The sequence below is a fragment of the Syngnathus typhle genome, linkage group LG5 (genome assembly GCF_033458585.1).
Source record: "Syngnathus typhle isolate RoL2023-S1 ecotype Sweden linkage group LG5, RoL_Styp_1.0, whole genome shotgun sequence".
NCBI lineage: Eukaryota > Metazoa > Chordata > Actinopteri > Syngnathiformes > Syngnathidae > Syngnathus > Syngnathus typhle.
The window spans coordinates 6,550,647-6,575,549 of NC_083742.1; the positions used below are offsets into that span (position 1 = coordinate 6,550,647).

General features: G+C 38.4%; 2 protein-coding genes across 2 annotated transcripts; both read left to right on the plus strand.

Moving 5' to 3' along the window:
- Window positions 1-2,939: 2,939 nt before the first annotated feature.
- On the plus strand, window positions 2,940-11,865 carry vamp8 (vesicle-associated membrane protein 8 (endobrevin)). The gene is made up of 3 exons (XM_061277959.1): window positions 2,940-3,108; window positions 9,027-9,194; window positions 10,190-11,865. The coding sequence occupies exons 1-3, from the start codon at window positions 3,094-3,096 to the stop codon at window positions 10,373-10,375; spliced, it is 369 nt and encodes a 122-aa protein (XP_061133943.1). The 5' UTR covers window positions 2,940-3,093; the 3' UTR covers window positions 10,376-11,865.
- Window positions 11,866-19,275: 7,410 nt separating this feature from the next.
- On the plus strand, window positions 19,276-24,845 carry vamp5 (vesicle-associated membrane protein 5). Its single transcript, XM_061277864.1, has 3 exons — window positions 19,276-19,491; window positions 22,693-22,833; window positions 24,287-24,845. Exons 1-3 carry the CDS (start codon window positions 19,489-19,491, stop codon window positions 24,428-24,430), a joined length of 288 nt encoding a protein of 95 aa, XP_061133848.1. The 5' UTR covers window positions 19,276-19,488; the 3' UTR covers window positions 24,431-24,845.
- The last annotated feature ends 58 nt before the right edge of the window (window positions 24,846-24,903 follow it).

Below are 24,903 nucleotides of genomic sequence, written 5' to 3' on the forward strand. Positions count from 1 at the left end.
CAATTTATTTTTTGTTTATCCCTTGCTCCATCAAATGTCATTACACATTCACTGCAACAACAAAAAAAGTAGAAAAGGGGGTGCTCACAGTAGTGTGGCAGTCAGTGAGTTTGAAATTTTTGTGGCGCAAACAAGTATGGATCAGGTCTCCCCTATTTAAGGATGAAGCCAGCACCTGTTGAAGATACATTTTTCTTTGAAAGCCGAAGGAAAATGGGACATTCACGACATTGTTCAGAAGAATAATATTTGATTAAAGGCTGTTCATCTACAATGATCTCCAATGCTTTAGAATGGACCAAAGAAACAACAAAAAACAACCATCAGAATGGATTGAAGAATAACCACCAGAATAACAGAAAGATCAGCTCCAGGATGATCAAAAACAGTCTAGAGCAGTGGTTCATAACCTTGTTGGAGGTACAGTTTCATATGCGCATTCACCGAACCCCTCTTTTGTGAAAATAAGATTTTTTTTTTCAAATTCAAGACATAGATGTTTTTTACTGGTGCACAGAATGAGCCATGCATGGACATCACCTTGTTCAATGAACGAAACATATGACACACCTCCAAATGAGTGTGACTTCTGCTGTTGCCTTTGCGAGACCAGTTCAGACATGCGTCATCACGAATTTACACGATAAATTAGGTGGGTTCCAACTTCTGCAGTGGAGGCTCTGCCGAACCCCTGAGACCGACCACCGCGAGTTCGATCGAACCCAGGTGAAGAACCACTGGTCTAGAGTTACCTGTAAGCGCTGCGACAGAAGACGCCTGCGAGAAGCTAATTTATTTGCAAGAATCTCTCGCAAAGCAAATTTACAGTTGACGGTGAAGACAGTGAAGCATGATGGTGCAAGCATTGTGATATGGACATTTTTCCCCTACTATGGTGTGGGGCCCATATATCACACATGCCATGTATCAGTTTGAATATGTCCAAATACTTGACGAAGTCTTGTTGTCTTATGCTGAAAAGGACATAAAATGCCCTTGAAATGGGTGTTTTAACGAGACAGTGAGCCCGAACAAACAAGTAAACCAGCAAAACCTTAGTTCCAAACCAACAAACTTATTGTTGTGCAGACCTAAATCCAGTCCGGTGGGGTGACATAAAAAAAGGAGGAATTTGAATGAACTGTGGAATGTAGCTAAAAAAATCTTAGCTGAAATGTGCCGCAAGACTCCATGCCTTGCAGATTTGAAGAAACCTAAAAATAAAAAAAGAAACTGGTTATACAATTAAATTCTACTTTAGTGATTCACAGGATTGCTACTAAAAGCAGTTTGAACAGAATAGTTTTGGGTTTGTAGCATCAACGGCAGATGCTACTATTATGTATTGTGAACACCTAAGTGTTCAATTTTCTGGCCTTAAGGCAGTGCTTCTCAAATAGTGGGGCGCGCCCCCCTTGGGGGGCGCCGTGCTATACCTGGGGGGGCGCGTGTGACCCTGGGGAACAGGCTTTTTTTTTGCAGTACTAGAATAAAGTGTAATTGCGCATCTTCCCAGCAGGGGGCAGTGGCGCTCTCATTGTTACTTCTGTGACGTTTGCGACAGTGCAACATTTTACGACTTACAAGACAAGTTAGGATAGTCACGGTGGGGAGGGGGGGGGCGCGAATAGTTTTCTTCTTGCTAAGGGGGGGCGCGAATAGTTTTCTTCTTGCTAAGGGGGGGCGTAACAGAAAATAATTGAGAAGCACTGCCTTAAGGGGACTTTTTTTTTCCCCCCGCTTCGAAACAAATAGTTGGAATCCTTACAAATTCTAAGTTGACAACCCTCAATTGTGGAATTCCATATCCAAGCAAATTATCACAGTGTCCATTTCCAACAATGCGTCCGAGTAATCAATTTTGATTTGAGCAACGGTCAAATGACGATATCTGACAAACCATCAAAGCTAAAAGGTAAGCAGAGCTTTAGAATGTTTTCTTGGACGTACAGATTATCATTAATCATCAATATAGCAATGAGAAACCTTCATTGGCCTCCTGTGGAGACAGGGCGGGTCTTGCAGTGGTGCATTTGCATGAAATGACCCCATCCTCAAAACTCAGTGATGTCAACCCAGGTTAACAGTCTGCTTTCATTCTTGATTCTTGGGTATTTTTGACCAACGCATGTTACCAAACATCTGGAATCTGTTTTATTTTGCAGGGGAGGGGGTTGCAGTTACAAAATAATTGTATTGACTGGAAAATAGCAAATGTTAATAATTAGGCAGCTTGTAACCTATTGCGTTAAGATCATCCTGAAGCGGTCGAGAACAAATTAACTAGTGAAAATCCACCTTCCTACATCGGTAGAACCGGTTTGTCGGGCCAGGTGCTGGTTGCTGGGTGGAACGTGACATGACGTCAGTGTGCACAGTTACAGGAACTGCTGTAATGACGGGCTTTGAGTTTGATACATGTGTGCTATTGGGTCAAAACGGGTAGGCTACCCATTGGAGTTCTGTAAAGAATGGTACATCTCTTTTTCAGTAGTTACTAGTCCTGACGATTGTCATAACGCACGGTGGAAACAGCGGAGTATGACGTCATTGGGTTGCACCACTGACGTCAATAAAGGAAAAGCACTACAGGGCCTTCAAAATAAAAATAAATAAATATTGTTTTACTTCCAGCCAAGATAAATTGATTTATCGTTTAAAAAATGTGACGTGTGACAATGAAGAAGTCATAGAAATGTTTTGGAATTTGATGACAGGAAAGCTGCTACTTAAATGCCAGTACTGCACGTTGCAATAAGACGAAATAAAATGGGGGAAATTAACAATATGAATTATTTCTTTGATTCAGGGAGCAGTGAAGCACTAAAGCGGACTGTGAATGCTATTTTCATTCAGTAATAACACACAAAAAAAAAACGTGTCAGTCAGTGAGTAATATTGCAAACTTGACACTCGGGTCGAAGGAATGAAGTTTCAAATGAGACGGGGAAAAAATAACACAACCAGGAAGTTCAACAAGGGGAAGGGTGCTGTTCTTTCGTCGAGTAATTCTGCCGCTGAAGAATTAAAGCTAGTACGAACTGTGTCAAAGTCTCGCTTGTGTTTGGAGAAAACTGCACTTTTTGCTACACGATGGACTATGATCCGGTAAGGAATATTCGACGCTTGACTACTCCGGTTAAGAAATTGGGGTTTGTACGTTGGCGTTATCAGCAATTGTGTGTGTTTGTTTACAAACGCAATTTATTTGCTTAACATGTTTAACAGTTTGTTCGAAACAAGTTTCCGAGCCGATCTCTTTATTCGCACTCAAGAGAAAACTCATCAAAATAGCTGCCTGTTGAGCGTCATGTTCTCATTTCCTTGTCGAGAAGCAAGCTATTTATTTGATCGTGCTAAACTGACACAAAATTAGTGTTCTGGACGTGGTTACGTTCTCAGAATCGAGTTTCATTTGTCGTCTTCATGAATGATTCTGACGTATAACTTTTGTTAAAGTTTGTCCTGTTTACTAAATTGTTTGTACTCCCGTACTTGGGCCTCAGGACGCTTCACTACCAACCGGAGCATTCAATTCTACCCGTTAAACTGCACGTCGGAACTTTTTTTTTTTTTTTTTTTACTAAATTGTTTTAAAAATATAACTTCCAAATAAACACTATCATCTTTTTTTTTTTTTTTTTTTAGAAAACGTCCAATAAGGGTCGCTAATTGTTTTATTGACTAGCAAACAATTTGGGGAAAGTTGCAGATGCACTCTGGGCATATTTTTTAGGCCTTTTTTTTGTGATAAAGAAACTCATAATCACAAACTGGTCGTTCCATGATGCCATTGGATGACGATGCAGTGTGTCCTGAAGGCATGAAACACTGGATGATGGATGGCCCAATGATTTTCCAACTCAAAATGCCTCACACCTTTTGTATCCCTTCTACAGCAGCACATGACTCAGTCTGAGAGGCATGTGCTGTTTGAAATGTTTCACATTACAAAAATCTTCAGAGAAGAGGGATTGAGGGAGAAAGGAGAATGGCAGATTCCTGTCGTCCCACATACAGTATGTGCTATCCGCTTTGTTTTGCTGCCGTTTGCAGGCTGTACTGTATGTGCACTGACAGATGGCAACATCCATGTGCTACCAGGGGACACAGTATAGACAACACGACAAATTGATTAGTCTTCAAATTTGAAACAAGTAAAACATGTCCAAATATTTTGCAAATATAAATGCTAGCAATATCTAATTTTTTTTAAAAGTGAAGACCATTTGCAATTTTAGTACCGACATGAATTTGATTTGTCTTCGTGGGCCACACAGAAGGATGTGGCAGGCCGTATCTGGCCTCCAGTCTTTGAGTTTGACACCAATGTGCGACGTCAGGGGTGTCAAAGTCATTTTTTTCGCGGGCCGCATTGTAGTCATAGCTTCTTTCGGAGGGCCATTATGACTGTCAATCCAAACGAATGTATGAGCACCTCATATTGTATACAGTAAAAGCTACAAAATAAATTCATTTTCAAATCAGACGAGTAAAAACTGGTCAAATATTAAAAAAAAATAAAAGATTAAAAGTGAAGACGATTGAGATCTTGTTTTTCATTTTTCACGTGGCAAAAAGTGCACACCCTTAACTTGCTGCTTACAGATCACAGGAGTGGAGTTGGGCGTATCATAATTACAATAAGTAGAAATACTTGTGATTATGCTGAAGTACCATCTCTGTATATGTACCACGGTGGAAATTCTTCTCTAAAATTTTAATACATGTCTAGCTGTACAATTTTTCACTAGGTTTTGCACAACTTCTCTCACAAGGAGCCTAAAGTTGTAATGTACATGTTTGATTGACAAACTCACCGATATATTTCCATGTTCAATTAGAATTGGTATTTAAACTTTCCTCATTGTCATTCTGTTCACATTTTGATATGAGACCATCTAACAATTGATCAACCTTACCATACATACCATATTCATTGAAATGGTTCAAACAGGATATCTTCACAGAGAAGTGGCGTCTGACCTTAAGGTGTCAGTGTGTCATCAGCATGTTGCAACAGAGAGACAATGAAAGTCTTCACACCACTTAGGGCGTTTTCTATGAATAAAAAAGAGACCATTAAGTCACTTGACTTCACAAACTGTCTTCACTCCGATTAATTAATGGCATATTTAGTGCCTCGGAAATTCATTTGCTGTACACGTTTTCCATGTCTTGTATTGTAAGATGGGAAGAATAAGCATACACATTAGAACGTGAATTGGGTTTATCAATTAGTTTATCAATCACTAAAAATGGTGGCAATTATGAGTTGACTCCCATTTAACACAAGTTTCAGTCGGAAAAGTCTGAACTCAGCCATATTATCGCAATGTTTTATTTTTATCTCCCTTCTCACATTTTGGTTTTTATGTTGCGTATGATAGACTTTACACAGGTCTGATCAGATTGGCAGATATATTGCATGTTCATGCAAACCATCTATGATTGGTTGTGATGTCATTATTTGCAGATCGACTCATGATCATGGATCTGTAAAGATATTACAGCAAACAGTCTTGTTGACTCCAGGGACAGGGACACTCTGTGCTGCTATCATTAATAATCCAAGGCAAGGGTCTTGGATCCTGGTCCCCAGGGTCCGGTTTCCTAGATGTTTTCTATAACAATCTTGATCATTTGAATAAGGTGTGTGTTGCAGCAGGGAGACAGAAAACATCCAGAAAACCAGACCCAAAGGACCAGGATTCAGGACCCCCTGATCTAAGGTTTTTCAGTCTATTCAGTCTTGAGGGTTTTTTTCTCCCAAATGTTTCAGGTTTCTTTTTTTTTTTTTCCTTCTTTTTTAAAAATAATTTCAAATATAAATTTTTTTGTTATGGAGTTGGTTGTAAAATATCATGTCTGCTGTACAATGAGACTGGTACAGTCACCAAAAAGCATCGAAGTTGATGTTTATGGAAATGTATTATTTGATTCATTGGTCAAACAGTTTCCCATGGATAATTCAAATGTTTGTTGTTCTGCCCCAATGGCACTTCAGTGGAAAGCAGTAACAGTAAATATGCATTTCGACTGAGGAACTTTTGACCATGTAGAATTGTTCTCGACAAAGTGTAAAAGTTGACGTAATGACTAATAAATGAAAGGACATGAACAAGAAAACTGGGCGAGTTGGAAAAATCATTGACAGGGAGGTAGAGAAAGCTGTGGAGGACAGCAAGTGATGCAGCAAAACCTGTTTCCTAGAGACGTCATGTTTACGGTACAATGGAGACTCATGAGACTTGGTACCTGTCTGTATACAATGGAACGCCAGACTGCTATCATATTTCTGCTCTGTAATCGCGGTGAGGTCACGGCCTTACTTGCAGTTGAACCAACCTGAGATGGCATCAGCATGTGGATGTCTACATGCCAAATGGTACATTTGAAAGTGTTTTTGTCAACAAGTCAAAACAAAGAACGAGCTTGCCAATACAGGGTGAAAAACCCTGTTGTGAGATTGATAACGTACAAAACAAACATTAACCTCATAGGCAGAGGGCAATCCGTACCACGATGCTAGTGGACCTTTGTTTTGTAATTCTAAACAATGTTTCACATGACAAATACAGGAAAATCATATACATCTATCTATGAGACAAACTATCTCAATAGTAACTGTGCAGTTCTTTTTTTAACATTCGTAAAAATTATTCAAGTGTAACAATAAGTTAACCATTGTTGGCATTAACCCAAAAAGAACCGGTTAGTGTTAAGTTTGATGACGAATGACAAAGTGGCGCACATCAGGTTTTGGCATTAACATTATTGAAACGCAAGTGTAGTTATGCACTATATAACGTAAAACTACTGCTGCCTTAAGTTGGACTCTGATTAAATACCAAACCTCGGGTCTATAGTTGGATCTGCCATATCATAGATTTTCTTTGCTGATGTTAATACTCATTTGGCAAAATACCTAATCAATCTGATGATTCATAAAAATAGATACCTATATACTATGTAGTATGTGCTGAGCTGTAAATAAAGTTAATAAAAAAATACACGACAGATTGTTGAGAACACTGCAGTGACCAAACCCGAATGACAGGTACAGGGCCAGACAGTGACCTCGGTCCATTGTGAAACTCTCTGCTGTGTTTGATGGTGGAGTGAAACTACCTTAATTTTTTTTTGTCTATGCCCAGTGTGTGTTATCAGTATAAATTCATTCATCCTTGATATTTAAGTTTTCAGGCCATCCATGAACATAGAATATGGCAACACTTTGCCTGTATTTGTTTTAAAATCACTCTATGGCATAAGCACAGGAGTGGCATATTAGCTCTGTTTATGTCCATGCTAATGATGTTAATGCCAGTCGGTTTCTTGAATGCATCATGGAATTGATAAGGAGCTCGTCAAATAGTTAATTCATGCTGCACTTTATTTGTTTTTGTTTTTTAAACAAACTGTGACTTCAGGTGATTTTTTTTCCCCCTGGGAGTTGCAATCTCACAAGAACATTGCATGTTATAAATATTAGTTCAAGATTGAGCCGACCGTTCAATGGCTGCATTTAATTAAGATTCTTTATGTACAATATTGTTAATGAATATTTTGCAGCAAAGGGGAAAATGGCAGCTTTGCCAATGATAATAAAGGCCTCGTCTTCTTCTAGTCTTCTCAATAAATAGACAAATCGGATGGTTAAAAATGGTTCAGACCAAATCAAAATCATATACATTTATTGATGCATTCTCAATACTGCTTTTGCTCATTCGAATTGTGGCTGGAAAGGCGGGGTGCACAGCAAATGACCAGGCATAAAAGGACAAACAACAATTCAGCCTCACATTCACACCCAAGGACTGACTATTGAGTCTTCACTGACCCTTATCATGCTTGTGTTTGGAATGTGGGGGGATGCTGGAGTACCCTGAGAAAAAGCATGCAAGCAGTGAGAACATACAACCTCAACCCATCTGTCTGTGTCAGACGACAAGTATAATAACATGGTCATATAAGTTCCCCTACTTTAGTTGGACTTTAGTCTGTACATTGCTAAGATCGACGCAATGTGCTAAACTCCAAGTATCGTGAAATTTTAGTTTAGGTCCGGTTCCAGATTGTAGGTCTTCAGAGGGATTTATTTACTTGCTTGCTTACTTACTCACTTACTTACTCACTTATTTGTGATGCAGTATTCAATATGAGGGGGAAAAACATTGAATGGAGAACCATTCTGGCAGCACCAAGTGTTAAAAAAGACCGTATTTGTATTTGATTAAAAAAAAAAAAAAAAAGTTGTAATTCTTCTCCTCTCAAGAAAACCCCGGAACCTTTTATTTCCTTTGCTTGCTTTGAAAACATCAAACAGACGGTTGTTGTTTTTTTTTAATTAAGAAGCATTGTGATTTAAGGTTATATAAATAAACTTGACTTGACTTGACTTGACTTGACTTGACTTGACGTGACGTGACTTGACGTGACTTGAAGCAAACATGATTTAAAAAGCCATCCCATTACTTGTTCCATGGCTGAGCTCAGAACACTCTTTAACACTCCTTGCATGAGTGTAATTTATAGCAGCATCTGCATACATTTAAAAATTCACGTTACTACATGTTTTGGGAAGATCATTTATTTACAGGGAGAATAACAGGCGACCAAGTATTGATCCTTGCGGCACACCAACAGAGACATCCAAGACACTGTCAATTTGTACACATTATTTTCTTGAGGATGATTTGAATTGCCTCGGGCGAGAAATTGAAGTCTATTAAGAATTTCATGGGTAACAGTATCAAAAGCCTTTTTCAGGTCAAGAAACACTGCACCAACACATATAGTATATCCAATTTACGTTTCAGGTTCCATTGTGCTGAGAGGTGGTTCTTACAAGAAATGTCATGCATATCATCTGCGAACATAAATCAGAGTAACTATGACCTAATTGGCTGGTAATATCATGGAGATAGTAGAGCTTGGGTGTGAGATCAGTTTAACATCAGCACTCAAAACATGATGGGCCAATTTCAATGTATGACTAACATTTTTTCCTACTCTGTGCTTAGGAGCGAGGGGGTGAGGTTCGAGCACCAGAGTCATTGGATAAAATGGCCGCCTTAAGAAATGAAGTAGATGGCGTGAAAAACATCATGACTCAGAATGTGGACCGAATCCTGGCCCGAGGGGAAAGATTGGATGATCTTGTGGGCAAGTCGGAGGACCTGCAAGATGGGGTCAGTCTTTTTTAGGATTTTTATTCTAGAAATAAATTGATGGGTATTTGCTTTGTGGACTGTACTCACAAACAAAGAGGCCAGTGATGACAGCGATTCTTATCAGCCAAACCTGAATTACAAGTCAACAGAGCCACATATAACTGCATTTGCATAGATCTTCTTTGTTTTTGGTTGTAGAAGCCGCTGAACAGCTTACAAATTAAAACTATTCAGTGCCTCCTTTCCTGCACTTTTATTTATACGGTATACAATTGAAACCGGAAGTTTACTGACGTGAAATCAGACTAAATCTTTCCAATTTTAGATCAGTTAGAAGGACGAAAATTATTTGCAAAATGTCAGAATAATGATTTTTCAGACAATTTTTCATTAGGTTTTTCGTCTATTAGAAAGTTACTTACATTTCATGAGTATTTGGTGGTAATTATTTCTATTTGCTAAATGCCAGAAGGATGATCTGAGGATTTTTTTTTAAAAGACACTTTTTTACAGAAAAGGATTAGGGCCAGTGAAGAAAAAAAAGGGGGTGACAGGATTCTGACTTTTTTTTCCTCAGAATTCTGACTGAATAGTGGGAATTCTGACTTTAAAGTCAGAATTCTGAGAATAAAGTCAGAACTCCACTTTATGACTGTAAAGTCAGAATGTCTTTAAAGTGAGAATTCCCACTTTCTGACTTTAAAGAATTCTGTTTGAGAAATATGAATTTAACAGGCAAAATCCACCTGTTTTTATCCATGTCAGTGGGTGTCCATTTTGCCATTCTCTGTTGACTGAAAATAACACCACAGTTGCCAGGTATCGGGTCACAACCAATCACGGCTCACCAGTTTTCTAAAACTGAGTCTTAATATTTAGTCTCAATATTTTTACTGTCCATGAAAACAGTGCATCAATCATCATTTTAATCCTAACTGTGATTAGGAATTTCATACACGTAAACGCAGGCGCTGTCACAGCATGAAATGTGTGGGGTGTCCTCCTGTATGCAGGCTAAGCACTTCAAGCACACGTCTCATAAAGTGGCTCGCTCCTACTGGTGGAAGAATGTCAAGCTGATCGTTGCCATCGTGGTCGTCGTCCTCATCATCGTGCTCATCATTATCCTCCTGGCCACTGGTGTCATCCCAGTCAGTGCCCCTGTGCCGCCTATCATCGAACCCACGCCCAGACCATAAAAACATACTTGAAGTAATTGTACATACTGATATAATTTAATCATTGAGCGCATTCCTGTTGCACGATTACAAAATGATAGGACATACTAAGCAAATTCCTTGCTGTCTGTTGAAATGTTTGATATATTTTTAGGCTGAGTCTAACAGTGACTTTCAGTTTTTATTTGATTTTTCTTTTATGATTTGGTGTTAGTCACTTTATTGACCCTTTCACATATGTCAAAGTATATTTAATGCGGTTGAATAGGTTTAGTCGAGAAATTGTTCAAGCCTGAATGAGCTCGATCCAGTATTTGTATCAAAATATCAATAGGGAGTCCTTTGCTTTCCTGATAGTTGTTTGACTTGTTGAATGTATAGATGTCATTTTACTGAAGGTCACAGTGAAGGAAGGCTGAAATATTTTCAAAAGTTGGAATTTTGTAGCTTTGAAGCCAGACAAAGGTAGTTTTTCCATATTAAATATCCATTTAAATAGTCTCCAAATGACACTGGGAGTTTTTTTTGTCGAAACTAGCTCCTTTGGTTGGTGAAAAGCATGATGTGACACTTGCGTTATTGAAAAGTCACATCAGTGTTGAAGTGGTAGCTTTTCTTGTTACCGTCCTACAAACATCTATTCGTTTTAGCATACACGCTTTGACGCTTGGCAGTTCATGCCTATTTCTGTTCTCAGTTTTGTTGCATTCACACTCTCTCTCTCTCCACTCATAGCTGCTATCCTGATTTGTTTCTTTGCCTACTAACCAAAGAAAAGGAGCGGTTGTCACTTAGCCGTGCCAACGTCAACATCGTGAAGCATAAAAGCCCCAACTTGGTTCACAATGTCAATCGGTGGACCAGCCGGGTCAACAACTTAGGTCTCATGGCTCCTCTTGCTCTGCTTATGCTAAACTGATATCTGTTTGTCTTAAAAGCTTGTAAGATGATTTTTGAGAGATGACACCCAAATATTGATGTGCAAGTGTGACGATGGAAATCTGCCACCCCACTGCACTGTAAATCTTGAAGGTCAATTTAATTCCCTTTAACTGTGTATAGTCGAAATATTCCCATTTTTATGTGTTCAGTATATACGGATTCAGCTTTATGTTAATGAGTGTCTATGATTTAGGGGTATTTATTAAATACATTATGTTGTCAGTCTACTTTTTTTTTTGAATAAATTTTGAGCTGCGCTTGTATCAAAGACAATTAGGGACGTACATTTATTTCTAGAAAAAAAATAGGCTGCATATACTTTTTTTTATCTTTTATTTTTTTATTATTATTAACCCTCGACCTGTTCCTCTTGTAATTTCTTTGTGATTCTGTTATAATGTTACCGCGTTCACCTGGCTCAGAGTATGTGAGTCTCAGAGGATCCAGCCTCACCTGTTACTGTTGTGATGACCTCTTGAGCGTTGATCAGCTAACCAGCTTTTTCAACTCAAAATTACATTTAGTTTAGTTTTCTTATATGAAATAAAGACATTTTCTTCTGAAAATTATTATGTGTTGTCTTCATTTCTTAAATAAAATCAATACAGGTAAAACGCTTGCTACTTTTCAATCCCAAAAGATTTTCACAGCCAGTGGACTGGGGTGGTTCATTTGCCAATGCACTGTCAAACAGTTAGTATCCCCCCATGGTCTCTCTCATTGCCTTCATTTAGAAACCATTTATGTAAAATGTGCATCACCCCAGGATTCTTGAATCTTAAATCTTATTATTACTGATAGGGATTTGATTGTATTCATTGTTTAGTGTAAAAACATTGTCACATCTTTCTGAAATGGATTTGATAACACAGTATTACACTAAAATGCATGACAAGCCTTCACTTTGTAGTCCACTAGTGATGGAATTTTTGTACTTTTGTTGACTGTACAACATTTCAACATTAATAAAGCATTACTGGCTTTTGAATCTATGTCTCTCCATGAGATTTGCAGGGGAAAAAAGTCTTATTTAGGAAACGGGCTATTCTTTGGCTGCCGGCCTGAAATAAAATTTGTTCCACTTTGTTTGTGCAATGAGCAAACAATGTAAAAAATATATTTTCAGTACCATGTTTTCCCCCCTTACGCTGGCTATGAGCTGGTCTTCCTACTGGCAATCAAGTAAGCTTCCTCTTAAAAAAATATATATTCATGGTCAACCGAAGGTATTTTATTTATCCATCCGTCCATCCACTTCCTCTATTGGTACTGCTTATGTACATTAGGTTAGCAAAACTGTCATTCATAGTTGAGCAGTAATGCATTAAATTCCTCTTTTGGAAAGAAATATTACATGAAATTGCTCGTGGAAGAATTTTAACATTTATGAAATGTGTGAATTCCAAAAAGCAACATAAATGGTTGCATCTGGATTGCCACTCATTTCCTCTAATTCGCTGTTTGGATCATGGATGAATTTAAACATGTATTTTCAGTAGTTAAGTTTTAAGTATATTAAGTAACTACAGTAATCCCTCGTTTATCGCGGATAATTGGTTCCAAAAACCACCCGCGCTAAGTGAAATCCGCGAAGTATGGTCACCAGCAAGAAGTACTGGGCAGGCTAACGAGTTAGCAGAAAGATGCTAAGAAAAGTTGCATTACATTTGCATTGGAACATCTTGAATAGTTCATGGAAAGGAAGTGAAGTGGCCACACGGCCAGCGTCAAGCCTGGAGTGTGATTTGAATTTAAATCCATTGAGCGACAACACTGCTCTTCAAAGTAGAATAACAATAATAATAACACACGCCGCTAATCAAATTATCTGCACACACGTGAGTTAATTGGCTGTTTATTAACATTCACACAAAAGCAGCATTGATGTGAATGCTTGTTTTATAGCAATGAATGCAAGAGTGGACAGTCAGTAAAATAAGGAAACTGAGCGTGATTGTATGTTGTCTTCACCAAGCTGCTCAACACTTTGTGTAAACTTTTTTGCAAAGTGAATTCCTCTCAGTCAGAGGCAGTGTTTTTCCTTCACTGCTTTTTGACCTGGCCAGTATCAGCACGCTCATGACTCGTGGGAAACTCATCTTTTGGCTAGTCAAGCTGAGAGAGATCATTTTCACCCCGCCAATGCCACCATCGTGCACTGGGATAATAAAAGAGATATACTGTAACCCAAACAATAATGGAATGCATGCAGTGCATTGAGTTCATGTGAAAATGGACGATGAATGTCATGGCAATGATTAGATGCAATGCTAAAAAAGATCTGTTGAACCAAGCCGGATTCTCCCCTTTGTTCAATCCATATGCAAGAGACACTGTGTAAAATGACTGCACATTTGATGACAGTTTTTTTTTTTTTTTTGTGATCCGAAAAAGACCCACAGCGTGTGTGTCTTTTATTTATTTTTTAACTATTAATGTTACCTATAACCTGTAAAACTCAATTAAAAAAAAAAAAAAAAAGAAAAAGGACTATGTGACCCTGCAGCACAAGATCAATATTGGATGATTATCAGAAATGTAGGTATACTGTCTTTTCTGATTTATATATTGTGGATATCAAGTAATATTTCTTATTTGATCTTAAGAATTTTAACATCAGGTAAGCTGCATGGTTGTGAGAGGCTGGGCACTCCCTGGCCTGGTCACTGGACGAACAACTATTTACACTAATTTTTCACGCATGGGGAAGAACATTCAATTCTATTCAGAAGATTTGAAACCCGGACTGAATGACAGTGGCAACTAATCTTTTATATATTTTTTTATATTTTATATTATATATATATTTATTTTTTATATTTTTTTTATATATGTATATGTACAGATATTTATATATAGGTAATGATTGAAATTGTTTACTATTGTTATGCTTTTGCAAGACACAAGATGGAGACAAACTCCAACTGAGAAGACTCACCATTGTTCCTCAAATGACCAACCAGGAACCAGGAAGGAAATATGAGGGAAATATCTTGACATATTTTGTTTTCTGTTCAGTGTGGTACTTACTAATAATTCCCCATATTTTCCCAGCACAGAAAAAAATCTATAGGTTATGTCTTAAATGTTACATGTATTTTAGAAAGGGTATTAATATGTGTGGATAAGAGGTGGAGTTCTACAAAATAATGGCCCATAATAATTTGGAGCTAGCATGCCAAAACAGTGAACTCATCTACAAATATTTTCAAACTGAGATAGATTATGTGAATGTTTTTGTTTACTGCCAGTCACCATCTTTTCTTGGATGTTCTATTTATTTTGTGGAGGGGGGACAATAATTTTCCATATTTTATTTTTTCAATTCACTTGAGGGAAAGCATATCAAACCAAAGAAACAGGATATCACAAATAGGAAATCCCCCAATTGCCCCACTAAGCAAATTATATTTCAAGATCACATACCAAGCAAACAAAAAGGAGGAATTAGACCAAATTTGGAACAGGCTATAAAAGGCCAACCAGTTGTGTTGACTCAACAGTGAACCACTACTGCATGTCCCAAATGTTTTGTCAACAAATGATAAAACTTAAGGTTTTAGCCTGGAACAAGACATGAGTTTTTGGAATAACGCAGGCTCTTAGCGGGAGGAAAACGGCTCTTTTGTTTCTGCGAGAGCTCAGACTGTCATGCGGATGCCAGTCAAATACCCATGGATGACAATTAGACAATTATGGGAAAACACGGTGGTCGGAATGCTGACTATGGGCCTTTGTACTTCTGTTGCTTTTCCCAGAAAAAGCCTTTTGTTTGCTGGGTCTTTGACCTGCTCGGTTCTGGGCAGACTCATGTTCGTCTTCTGTTTGAATGATAATCAGCCTCTAATTCACTGTGATGACTGCGGTATATTGTCACACTTGTTGACGTCAGATTCAGATTCAGGTCAGGTGACTGACATAGCCTTTATATAACATTCCACTTTTTCTCATTCCAAAATGATTATTAATATAACAAATTAATCACCTTTGATTAAGTCAAGTCAAGTCAAGTCAAGTTTATTTGTATAGCCCTAAATCACAAGCAGTCTCAAAGGGCTTCACATAGACAGAAATTGACAATTATTCTCAAAGCATCCCCTGATCTTAAGCTCCCAAAAGGGCAAGGAAAAACTTAAAAACCCCTAGCAGGGGGAAAATGAGAAACCTTGAGAAGGGACCACAGATGGAAGGATCCCCCTTTCAGGATCACCAGGTTGAAATGGATGCAGAGAGGGCACAAATGATACAACATGAAAATCAATTAAATAAAAAGTGGATGTCCATGTCACAGCAGAGGGCTGCCGAAAGGAGCCCTCAATTGTCCTGGCAGTGCTCTTCGAGGAGGTTGAGCTGCAGTTCCCCTATCCTGAATTGGCCACGAGAATCCAGATAGCCGCTGTCAGCATGGGTACCACCTAACCACCTCCCCGGCCGGGGAGGGGGGAGGGAGGGGGTGGAGAGGGAGAGAAAACAAACTCCAGCCGAATCGGCCACTACAGGTTAGTTAAAGGCCATGTCATAGAAATGTGTCTTTAAACGTGTCTTAAATGTTTCTACTGAGGTAGCAGTCCTAATATCCATTGGTAGGGCATTCCAAAGCTCTGGAGCCCGAATAGAAAATGCTCTAGAGCCTGCAGACATTTTCTTAGCCCTCGGTGTCGCTAAAAGGGTAGCGTTTTGCGAACGAAGGTTACGAGACGGAACATAAGGAACAACTAGGTCGACGAGATATGAAGGCGCTAAGCCATGCAGCGATTTATAGGTTAATAGAAGAACCTTGAAGTCACATCTTAAATGGACCGGAAGCCAATGTAAGTTGGCTAGTATTGGGGTAATGTGATCAAATTTTCTTGTCCGAGAGAGCAGCCTTGCAGCGGCATTTTGTACTAACTGTAGACTTTTGATGCGGGACTTAGGAAGACCCGAAAATAGTACATTACAGTAGTCCAGGCGCGACGTGACGAACGCATGTATAATAGTTTCCGCATCACCGGTCGAAAGGATCGGACGAATCTTTGCAATATTACGAAGGTGAAAAAACGCAATTCTGGTTATATTCTTAATGTGCTTTTGAAAGGAGAGAGTTTGGTCAAATATTACCCCGAGATTAGTTACAGTATCGCTTTGAGTGATAGTACGGTTATCTATAGTTATAGCGGTTTCCTTGAATAAGTGTTGATAACGAGCTGGACCAATTATCAACATCTCAGTTTTATCTGGGTTAAGACGAAGGAAGTTGAGAGACATCCATTGCTTGATCTCCGCAAGGCACTTCTCAAGATTACAACAATCCCGCGGATCTGTCATCGATAACGGCATATATAATTGGGTGTCATCCGCATAGCATTGAAAACTAATATTATATTTACGTATTATGTCCCCAAGCGGAATCATATAAATATTAAAAAGAATTGGTCCGAGAACCGATCCCTGTGGGACACCACATGTAACATTATAGAGCTCCGAGGACGCATTGCCATGGACCACTCGGTGCGTCCTGTTTGATAGATAGGAATGGAACCAGCCTAGTGCTGACCCTGAAATACCAACACAACTTTTAAGACGCCCTAATAAAATATCGAAGTCTACAGTGTCGAAGGCAGCACTAAGATCGAGTAGTAACAGTACAGACGAAATGTTTGAATCCATAGCTACGAGGAGATCATTAGTCACTTTCGCAAGTGCTGTCTCAGTGGAATGATTAGCTCTAAAACCAGACTGAAAAGTGTCGTATCGATTATTGGCGACCATGTAATCAATAAGCTGCTGCGCTACTACTTTTTCAAGAAGTTTTGCTATGAATGGGAGGTTTGAATTAGGGCCTCATCATGCCCTAAAACTCACAATTTTTGTAAGGGGTCCTCAACACAGCCCCCAGTTCAAAACTCCAACCCTGGGAAAGTTAAAAAAAAAACTGTACTGCTTATCATAACAGGTCACACAAAAATATTTCAGTCGCCAATGCAGAACATTGAACAGAAAGTTGGCCATTTTTGTTTTGGGTGAATTCCACTGCAGGTAGTAGTATAATGCCTTCCATCAACCAATACATTTCCTGTCGTGCTTGACCTCATAAATTTGCGAATGAGCTGGAGCGGATCACAGCTGACTTTGGACGAGGGGGTTTTGAACTTGGGAGGAAGTTGTTTGGAGAAAACCCACACAGATATGGGGGGAAATATGCAAACTAGGAAGGCCACAATGTTCAAACCCAAAATGTCACAACAGTGAAGCAAATGTGCCACTTTGACAAACCCAGATGATTTATTTCCTTATTTACTTACATTTGATTAATTTGCTATCACATAGGGACTGCAAGGACCCGTTTGCAGCTTTGTTATTGTTACTAAATCAGAATGTTTTGGATTCACAATTGCATTTCATAAGAGTACCAAATGTGTCCTTCATAACATGTGTTTCTGCTTAGCCTTCAACCCATGTTGGATAAATCAAAGACAGCAGGAAATAATTTGAATTGTTTAGATGAGTGACAGAGGTGTTCAAGGGTGCTGCCAGGGGATTTGGGCCCTAAGAAAAAATATTCTTTTTTGACAACTTCAGAGCCACAGATCAATAGTATTGTAGTGGAGTACAGTTGAGTTGTATGTGTACTTTATCAGATACTAACTTCTACTCACAGTTATTGTAAAAAAAAATGTGATTTTAAAAGTTGTGACAAGACAATAAATGGGAATTCTAAATTTTTACTGGACAATTATTGCAAATAATACCACGCAGTCACCAAAATGACCACTCAAAACACACACAGTATGTGTCCCTAAAGTGTAGCGCTAAGGTCAAAGTGAACTCATCATTTTTCTACCATGGACACCGTGGGTGTTTATATAGGGAATTTGTATGACTCTAAAGGGCGGAGAGGCAGCCCCCTTTGGCAGTCACGCGCTGCACATAAGTGGGGAACACCCATTAGTGGTCACATATCATGCAATAGTCAGCAGAGAGTAAAAGAGGTCTGCTGCATTTCAAGATTCATGGCATGCTTTAGCGATTTGAAAAATGCATGTAGCCTTTATAATGCAAACATACATATACATATCGTATGCACTCTCACAGTAAAAAGTTTTGAATGTTTCATGAGTTATCCCCCCCTCTTGATAAATTCTCAGCTATATGACAGAATTATGCAAAACTGTATTTCATGTTGGACAGAAGACCCTTAATCATTGAGCAATGAATATCACAAATAACCTTGAAACTAAAAAACAATTTGCTATATAGGGCATAATCAACTACTATAACACATTTCTATTACACATTTCTATTATTTTTACTATTTGTATGTGCAGAAGTTATGGAAAATATTGGGATTTGAAAATAAGAAAAGGATTTGAAGGAGTAATTCATCACAATACTTGTAAAAGGTTTTTGAAACATATAGTCTACCCCCCCCCCCCCCCCCAAAAAAAAATAGGACGAAATATAAAGTAGACACACTTTCTTTGGTGGACCATAAAAATCATGAGATGGTTCATATCTGGCCTCCAGGCCTTGACTGATGTCTGTCTGCTGAAGGAATGTCAGATTTAGCACTGATGCGTTTAAGTACCCCTGGAAAATCGAAGCCAACATTTTCTTTGGTTTCATGGTGGTAGACGCGCAGTTTTCTCTGGCACGTTGTTTATAGGTTGTTTTCAGAATCCAAAAATCCGCAGTAGATTGTGAAAGACTGATTGAAAACAAGTCTTACCTAGTGGTAGCCATCTTGTGACAGAACCTCATTTGAACTACCTTTAGCTATTTCACCTATCTTCGGCCGCATCACCAAATAAAACCGTCATTTCTCCTACCTAATTATAAGTACTTCTATATTTATGTCACGAAAAAAATGTCCAATTATAAAAACAAAACAAACGAATGAGCAACCAGCCTCTTTTGATTGTTTGGCCGATCGCATGAGAATTCCTAAATTTCCGAGGTTATATGAATGCATCTGTCAAACAGTCTCGGGTGTCAGCAAGGACTGCCACCCGAACAAAGTTAAGTAGGCAGACCTCCGAAAGAAAGTTGAGCAGAGGGAAAGGGAAGTTGCGCGGTCCTCGTAAAACGCGAGTTTTGTGCGTTACTTCCTGTTCCCAGGCCTGTTATAAAGCTCCTCGCGAGCAATAAATGCAGTGGATCCAGTGACAGCTGCCGCATCGCCCCAACCACCACGCACAGACGCGACAGACGAAATGGTGAGTGGCTGTCAGTCGTTTACAGGTTGCTTTACCTGTCGTCTCACGCCAAGGACACTTCCGTTTGTTGGGGGAAAACTAAAAGGCTTCTCAAGTCCCTTCGATGACTGTTAATCTTGATCTTAATCTTTTAAGAGTAACATAAATTAAAAAAAGTTAAACTTCTTTTTTAACAATAGCGTCATCGTTTGGTATTTAAACTCATTAAAAAGGGAGGACTTCAACATTCACTGTAAGTGTTCGTTTTGTATTTCTAATAGTTCTCAAGAATTTTTACACCAATTGTCAAATACTCAGTTCTTCAAGTGTCATAATAGTGGTCACAAATACAGTAACGTAGTAGGCCTAAGTGCTCGGCATCTAAACAGTGTTGTTATGATTAAATTCAAATTAAATTAATATAATTTCATATTTTAAAACAAACCGTTGTTAAAGGATGTTAAACATAACTCAACGACACATTAAAAACAATAATAACAATCATCCCAACAGTGCAGTTATGATTAAATTCAAATTTAATGAATATAATTTAATATTTTAAAACAAACCGTTGTTAAAGGATGTTAACTATAACTCAACGACACATTAAGAACAACAATCACAACAACAAAAATACAAATGCCTGCATTGTAATGAATTTGATTGGATTTTATGTTTCAAAAGTTGTAAATTTGATTTGTATTTAAGTCAGTCATTCTTTCTCATACCACTGGAGAAAGTACACACACACCACTCTTTGAGATTAACTGTTCTAAAATGATAGAAAAAGGTAAAAAGTTGGCTTACAAAATCTTACTTTCAATGGGTTTTTTTTTCTGGGATTTGTACTTGGCTTTAGATTTCTTATTCTGATTACTTTTTTTCCGCTTGTGGTCACTCATTTGAAATCATATCTGTGTATCATATCTCAAAATAGACTTGTTACTTTTTTCAACTGACACAATGTTGAAAAAAAAAAGTAAATAGCGAGGGGTAAAGTCAATTGTAGTTGAAATTTTAATTGCTTGTGTTTGGATGATTGAAATCTTGGGAACAAGGCAACAGATACGATCATCCAAGATGATCCCAACCATAATCTTTTGAGGAGAATGGTTTGACGTGTTCAATGACAAGAGTTGTCCGTGACAACAAATGCAAAAATTCTCTAATATGGAAAAAAAAAAAAAAAATTACAACTTTTTTCCCCAATTGTGATCATTGGCCAATTCAGCATTTCTTTGTTACTCGTTAACGTTAGCAAAACTATGTCTTGTGTATTGTGATGTTTTTTTCTTCTCGGTATATGACCTGTTTGAAAAGAGAGAAAGGATTTTGCGTAGTTGTAGCAAGTTATCCAACTGGTTGTTGGATATAATTGACAGCAGGAATTCATTTTTACTTTCGATTTTCAATTTTGTTTTTGACACAAATACCATTTACTTCTACTTTAAGTCGCATGTGCGTACTTTTGCCCCCTCTGCTTTCATTCAAGAATGATTCTTAATACTGTTAAGTTATAATACTGATAATACGAGTCACACTCGGATAGTCACATTCCATCCCATCAGAGACATGAAATAACATGATGTGGGTGTGGTTTCCCCTAGACTCACAGCATTATATCAGGTAATGTTGGCAGAATTGAGCAAGGGAGGAAGGAAAGGAAGGAAGCAAGTGGGCGAACTGGAATGGGCAGCAGTTCCCATGTTAAGATGCTGCCAGCTTCAATTAAAACTGACTATTGTTATTTTACTGCCGCCATTTGGCTACGGTAACCTAATGGGGAAAAATGGCAACATGTGGACTTGGATTCACTCCATCCTGACAATCATAAGCGTCAGGTTTACTTGTGCTGGCCGGTGCCGTCGTTTTTTTTGCAGGAAATGACACTGAATTATGAACTGTTTTGCTGCTCTAGTTTCCTGTCACTGTCAACTTCTAAGATGTCAGCTTCCTCTCTTTCTCACAATGCAGATGTCAAAGGTTCCTTGTACTAATTACACTTTCAGTGCAAGTTTTTGGGAAGACAAGGCAGCCCCTCACCTAATGTTAACATTGTGCAGGTGTGTGAGAAAACTAATTTGACTTCATTTTGGTTTTATGACATTACTAGTTCCTTTTAAGCTTTACTTTTTAATCAACATTAGTAAGGCCCAACAGTCGTAATTTCAGCTTCATGCCTTTGTGTTGATAGGAAAGTTATTTCTGTCTTATTTTCTACCTCAACTTAATTTAAAACCTAACACGGGGTAAATAAAGTTTTCTCAGTCTCAATCGGAATTATGATTGGGGCTATAAGAGAATTCCTCAGAAATATATTTGCTGAAACCGTCTGTCATGAAGGGTTGGGCGATGGATGAAGCCTATTTTAGCGACATCATTGTCTGGAACATTCTTCAACTGTTAAAGAATAAAGTCTTTTTTTTTTTTTATCATCATCATCGGTTTAAAGTCCGCTTTCCAGGCGCCGCTGGGTTGGACTGGATTGAGAATGTACCGGCAGGGAAAGACTTACGCACTCGGCTCTCCCGTTCGTATACGGCTAGCCAGCGTTGAGGGTTGACAGTGAGAAGTGGCATGCACTGGGCACTCCACCAACACTCCACCAACACACTAGACGCATCATAACAACCCAACTTGGTCTTGTGAAGTCAGACACACAAGTTTTTTATCACACATTGGATGTTTCAAAATGGCTTCACAATCAAAAGGTTTGAATCCCGGCTCAAGCTTTCATGTACAGAGGAAGTGCTAAAATTAAATAACTAAATACACCATGAAATATTTAATTAAAAATCATGAAGTCATTAATTCATGAAATGTTTCATTTATTAATTAAATAGGGAATTAAATAAATTGAGCAAATAAATAAATGTGCCATTAAATACGCCATTAATTAATTAGATAGATGTCTCATTAATTAAATGATTAATGTCAATGATTCAATTGAATTAAATATAGAATTAAATAAATCAAAGGTGTCATTAATTAATTCAATTTCCAATGATTATAGGGCTCCAATGTGTGTATAGATATACATACGTATATATATGTATATATATATAGTATACTATATATACATATATTTTTTTTATATATGTAAAATAGTTTCTCTATTTCATTAATAAAATGTTCATGTTCCGTGTTGCAGTGTGTTATTTGTCAAGTGAGAAGACTAACCTGCTGTGTCTCTATCGCCCACGTTGTGTGTTTGCAAAACAGAATGGGAAAAGCCGATTGCAGCAGGCCCAGGAGGATGCGGAGGAGGTGAAGGACATCATGCTGGACAATTTGAACAAAGCGGAAGAGCGATCTGGAAAACTGGGTGACCTGGAGGACAGAGCTGATGAGCTGCTAAGAAAGGTTGGCAGGCTGTGTTCCCAAAAGTCGCCACTATTTATTTTGATTCCTCTTTTCATGTGTGGAATCCTATTGGTTAGTGACAGGGATCCAAAAGGGGACAAGTCAAATTGATTGTTTATAAATACACCTTAGGTGGAGCAAGAGAGGGAAAACAAATGTACAATTTACATCCTGATTGTGCTTTATGGTGCTATTTTTGGAGAGGTATTTCCTTTTGTTTAGACTTTAGATGAATGAAGTGAGCGGGTCTCCCTGGGTATAACCGAGCGAGTGCAGGACATGCCATGAGGCCGGTGTTTGTCCGGGGGTCAAAGTGAGGGTCACATCGTTCCCACATAACCATGATAGACGACGTGATGTCACAATATAGGACGGGGTAGATTTGCTTTTACACTTAAAGACTTTTTGAGATCACATGGAGCTCCTGGGAATCTTATGCACCCCCCCCCCCCCTTTCAACTCTACCGTGGCTCCAATAACTCTTGTTCACGGGTATTATTATTTTAGAATAATCTCAGCACCAGGGCATTGCAGTAACTTTACTCAACACTTGTGGGGTTTTTTACAACTAAAATCAGTTCACAATGTGTCTTGATAATGTGTGTGAAGCACCATATTTCCTGTAATTAGCCCATTTGAGAAGGTAGCCCTGTCTCATGCCTGGAGAGCTTGCTCCATAAAGTTGTTAGCCAATGGCAAGCCCGGATATTGTTACTATGACGTCCAGGGTTGGGGCTCGACAACTTCTTGTGGTCGCAAAGCCAAAGATATTAAAAGCTGTTTCACATGTGGAAGCATCATCTCACAAATAGTGTGGCTCTCCTTGCCAACAGGTCAGGGCATTTCAGAAGAGAATAAAAGAGAGCTCTTGCCTATTAGTTAGATTAAGATAAACTCAAGTTGCTCTTTAATGTGTTTCTGACTTTTTAATTTAGAAGAGTTAATCATTTATTTAAGCATGTCTGTAAAGGTAAGTCTGTTCTGGCCCTTCTGTCCATTTTTTGGTTTTTGTCTAATTTGAGTAAATTTGACAGTTGTCTTCTGTACGCATATATCAAATCATTGGCCATTGGTATGATTTATAAGATGAACAATTGATTCCGGGATGGGTGGGTCTGTTGTTGGTTTAAGATGCTGAGGGATTGGAGTTGGTACAATGTGATTTAGGGCTGAGAAAATGGCATTGTTATTTATGCATTCTTCTGGGAGGGGGGGGGGGGGGGGGTATTCAATATCGTGGCCGAGTAAGAAAAAAAAAAAAAAACCTGGTTGGAACATCTTGCATTAGATTTCCCTTGAATTGTGTCAGACTGTTTCTGGTTAAATGTTGCACCATTTTTTGGTCAAAAGCCCAGTTTGTGTGCTTTCCCAACTCTTCCAGCAACAGGTCTTTGTTTCCTGGTGAAATGCTAAATAAATGTAACATATTATGTCTCTCTATGTTTTCATCCAGAGTAAAGCTTTTGAAAAGAAATCCAACCAGGTGAAGGAAAAAACAAGATGGAAGAATAAGAGGATGAAAATAGTGTTAATCGCAGTTGCAGTTGTGGTGGCCCTCATCGTAGTTGGACTCATCATATACTACAGCACAACATAACACACGCCTGCCTGGATAGGTGGAAAGTGACACCGTGGGACTGCACAACCTGAATGTGGACTCGGATAAAAAAAAAAAAAACAAGTCCAGAAGCTTTTTACCTGAATGGTGAAGTCTGCTTATTCTGATCTTAGGTGTATTTATGGGACTGTCTATCAGTCTCACTCATTGGTAAGAGATTATGGTACCATTAATAGCTGCTTCTTATCTTTTTCCACAAGTTGTTTCGATTACGTTACATCCAGTACACATTGAAAAGAAAAATGCCAACGCTCATTTAAGCATTTTTTTGCTACAGGCCTGTTTCAATTGCCCACACTTATGTAGAAAGCAGATTTGTGTTTTGAATTCAACACAATTAACTGAGTTTTTGTAAGGTATCAAATGACTCGCTGCATAAACTGTTGACAGCAAACTCGTAGCAGTGTTTTCATTTATTTATCCATTTTTTTATTTAAATATTGAGGCCACTT

What these genes read in the sequence shown, in the direction of transcription:
- vamp8 (XM_061277959.1), top strand. An exon ending in CGGAGGACCTGCAAGATGGG is followed by an intron (nt 9,195 to 10,189) that starts GTCAGTCTTTTT and finishes TCCTGTATGCAG; the next exon opens with GCTAAGCACTTCAAGCACAC.
- vamp5 (XM_061277864.1), top strand. An exon ending in CTGATGAGCTGCTAAGAAAG is followed by an intron (nt 22,834 to 24,286) that starts GTTGGCAGGCTG and finishes GTTTTCATCCAG; the next exon opens with AGTAAAGCTTTTGAAAAGAA.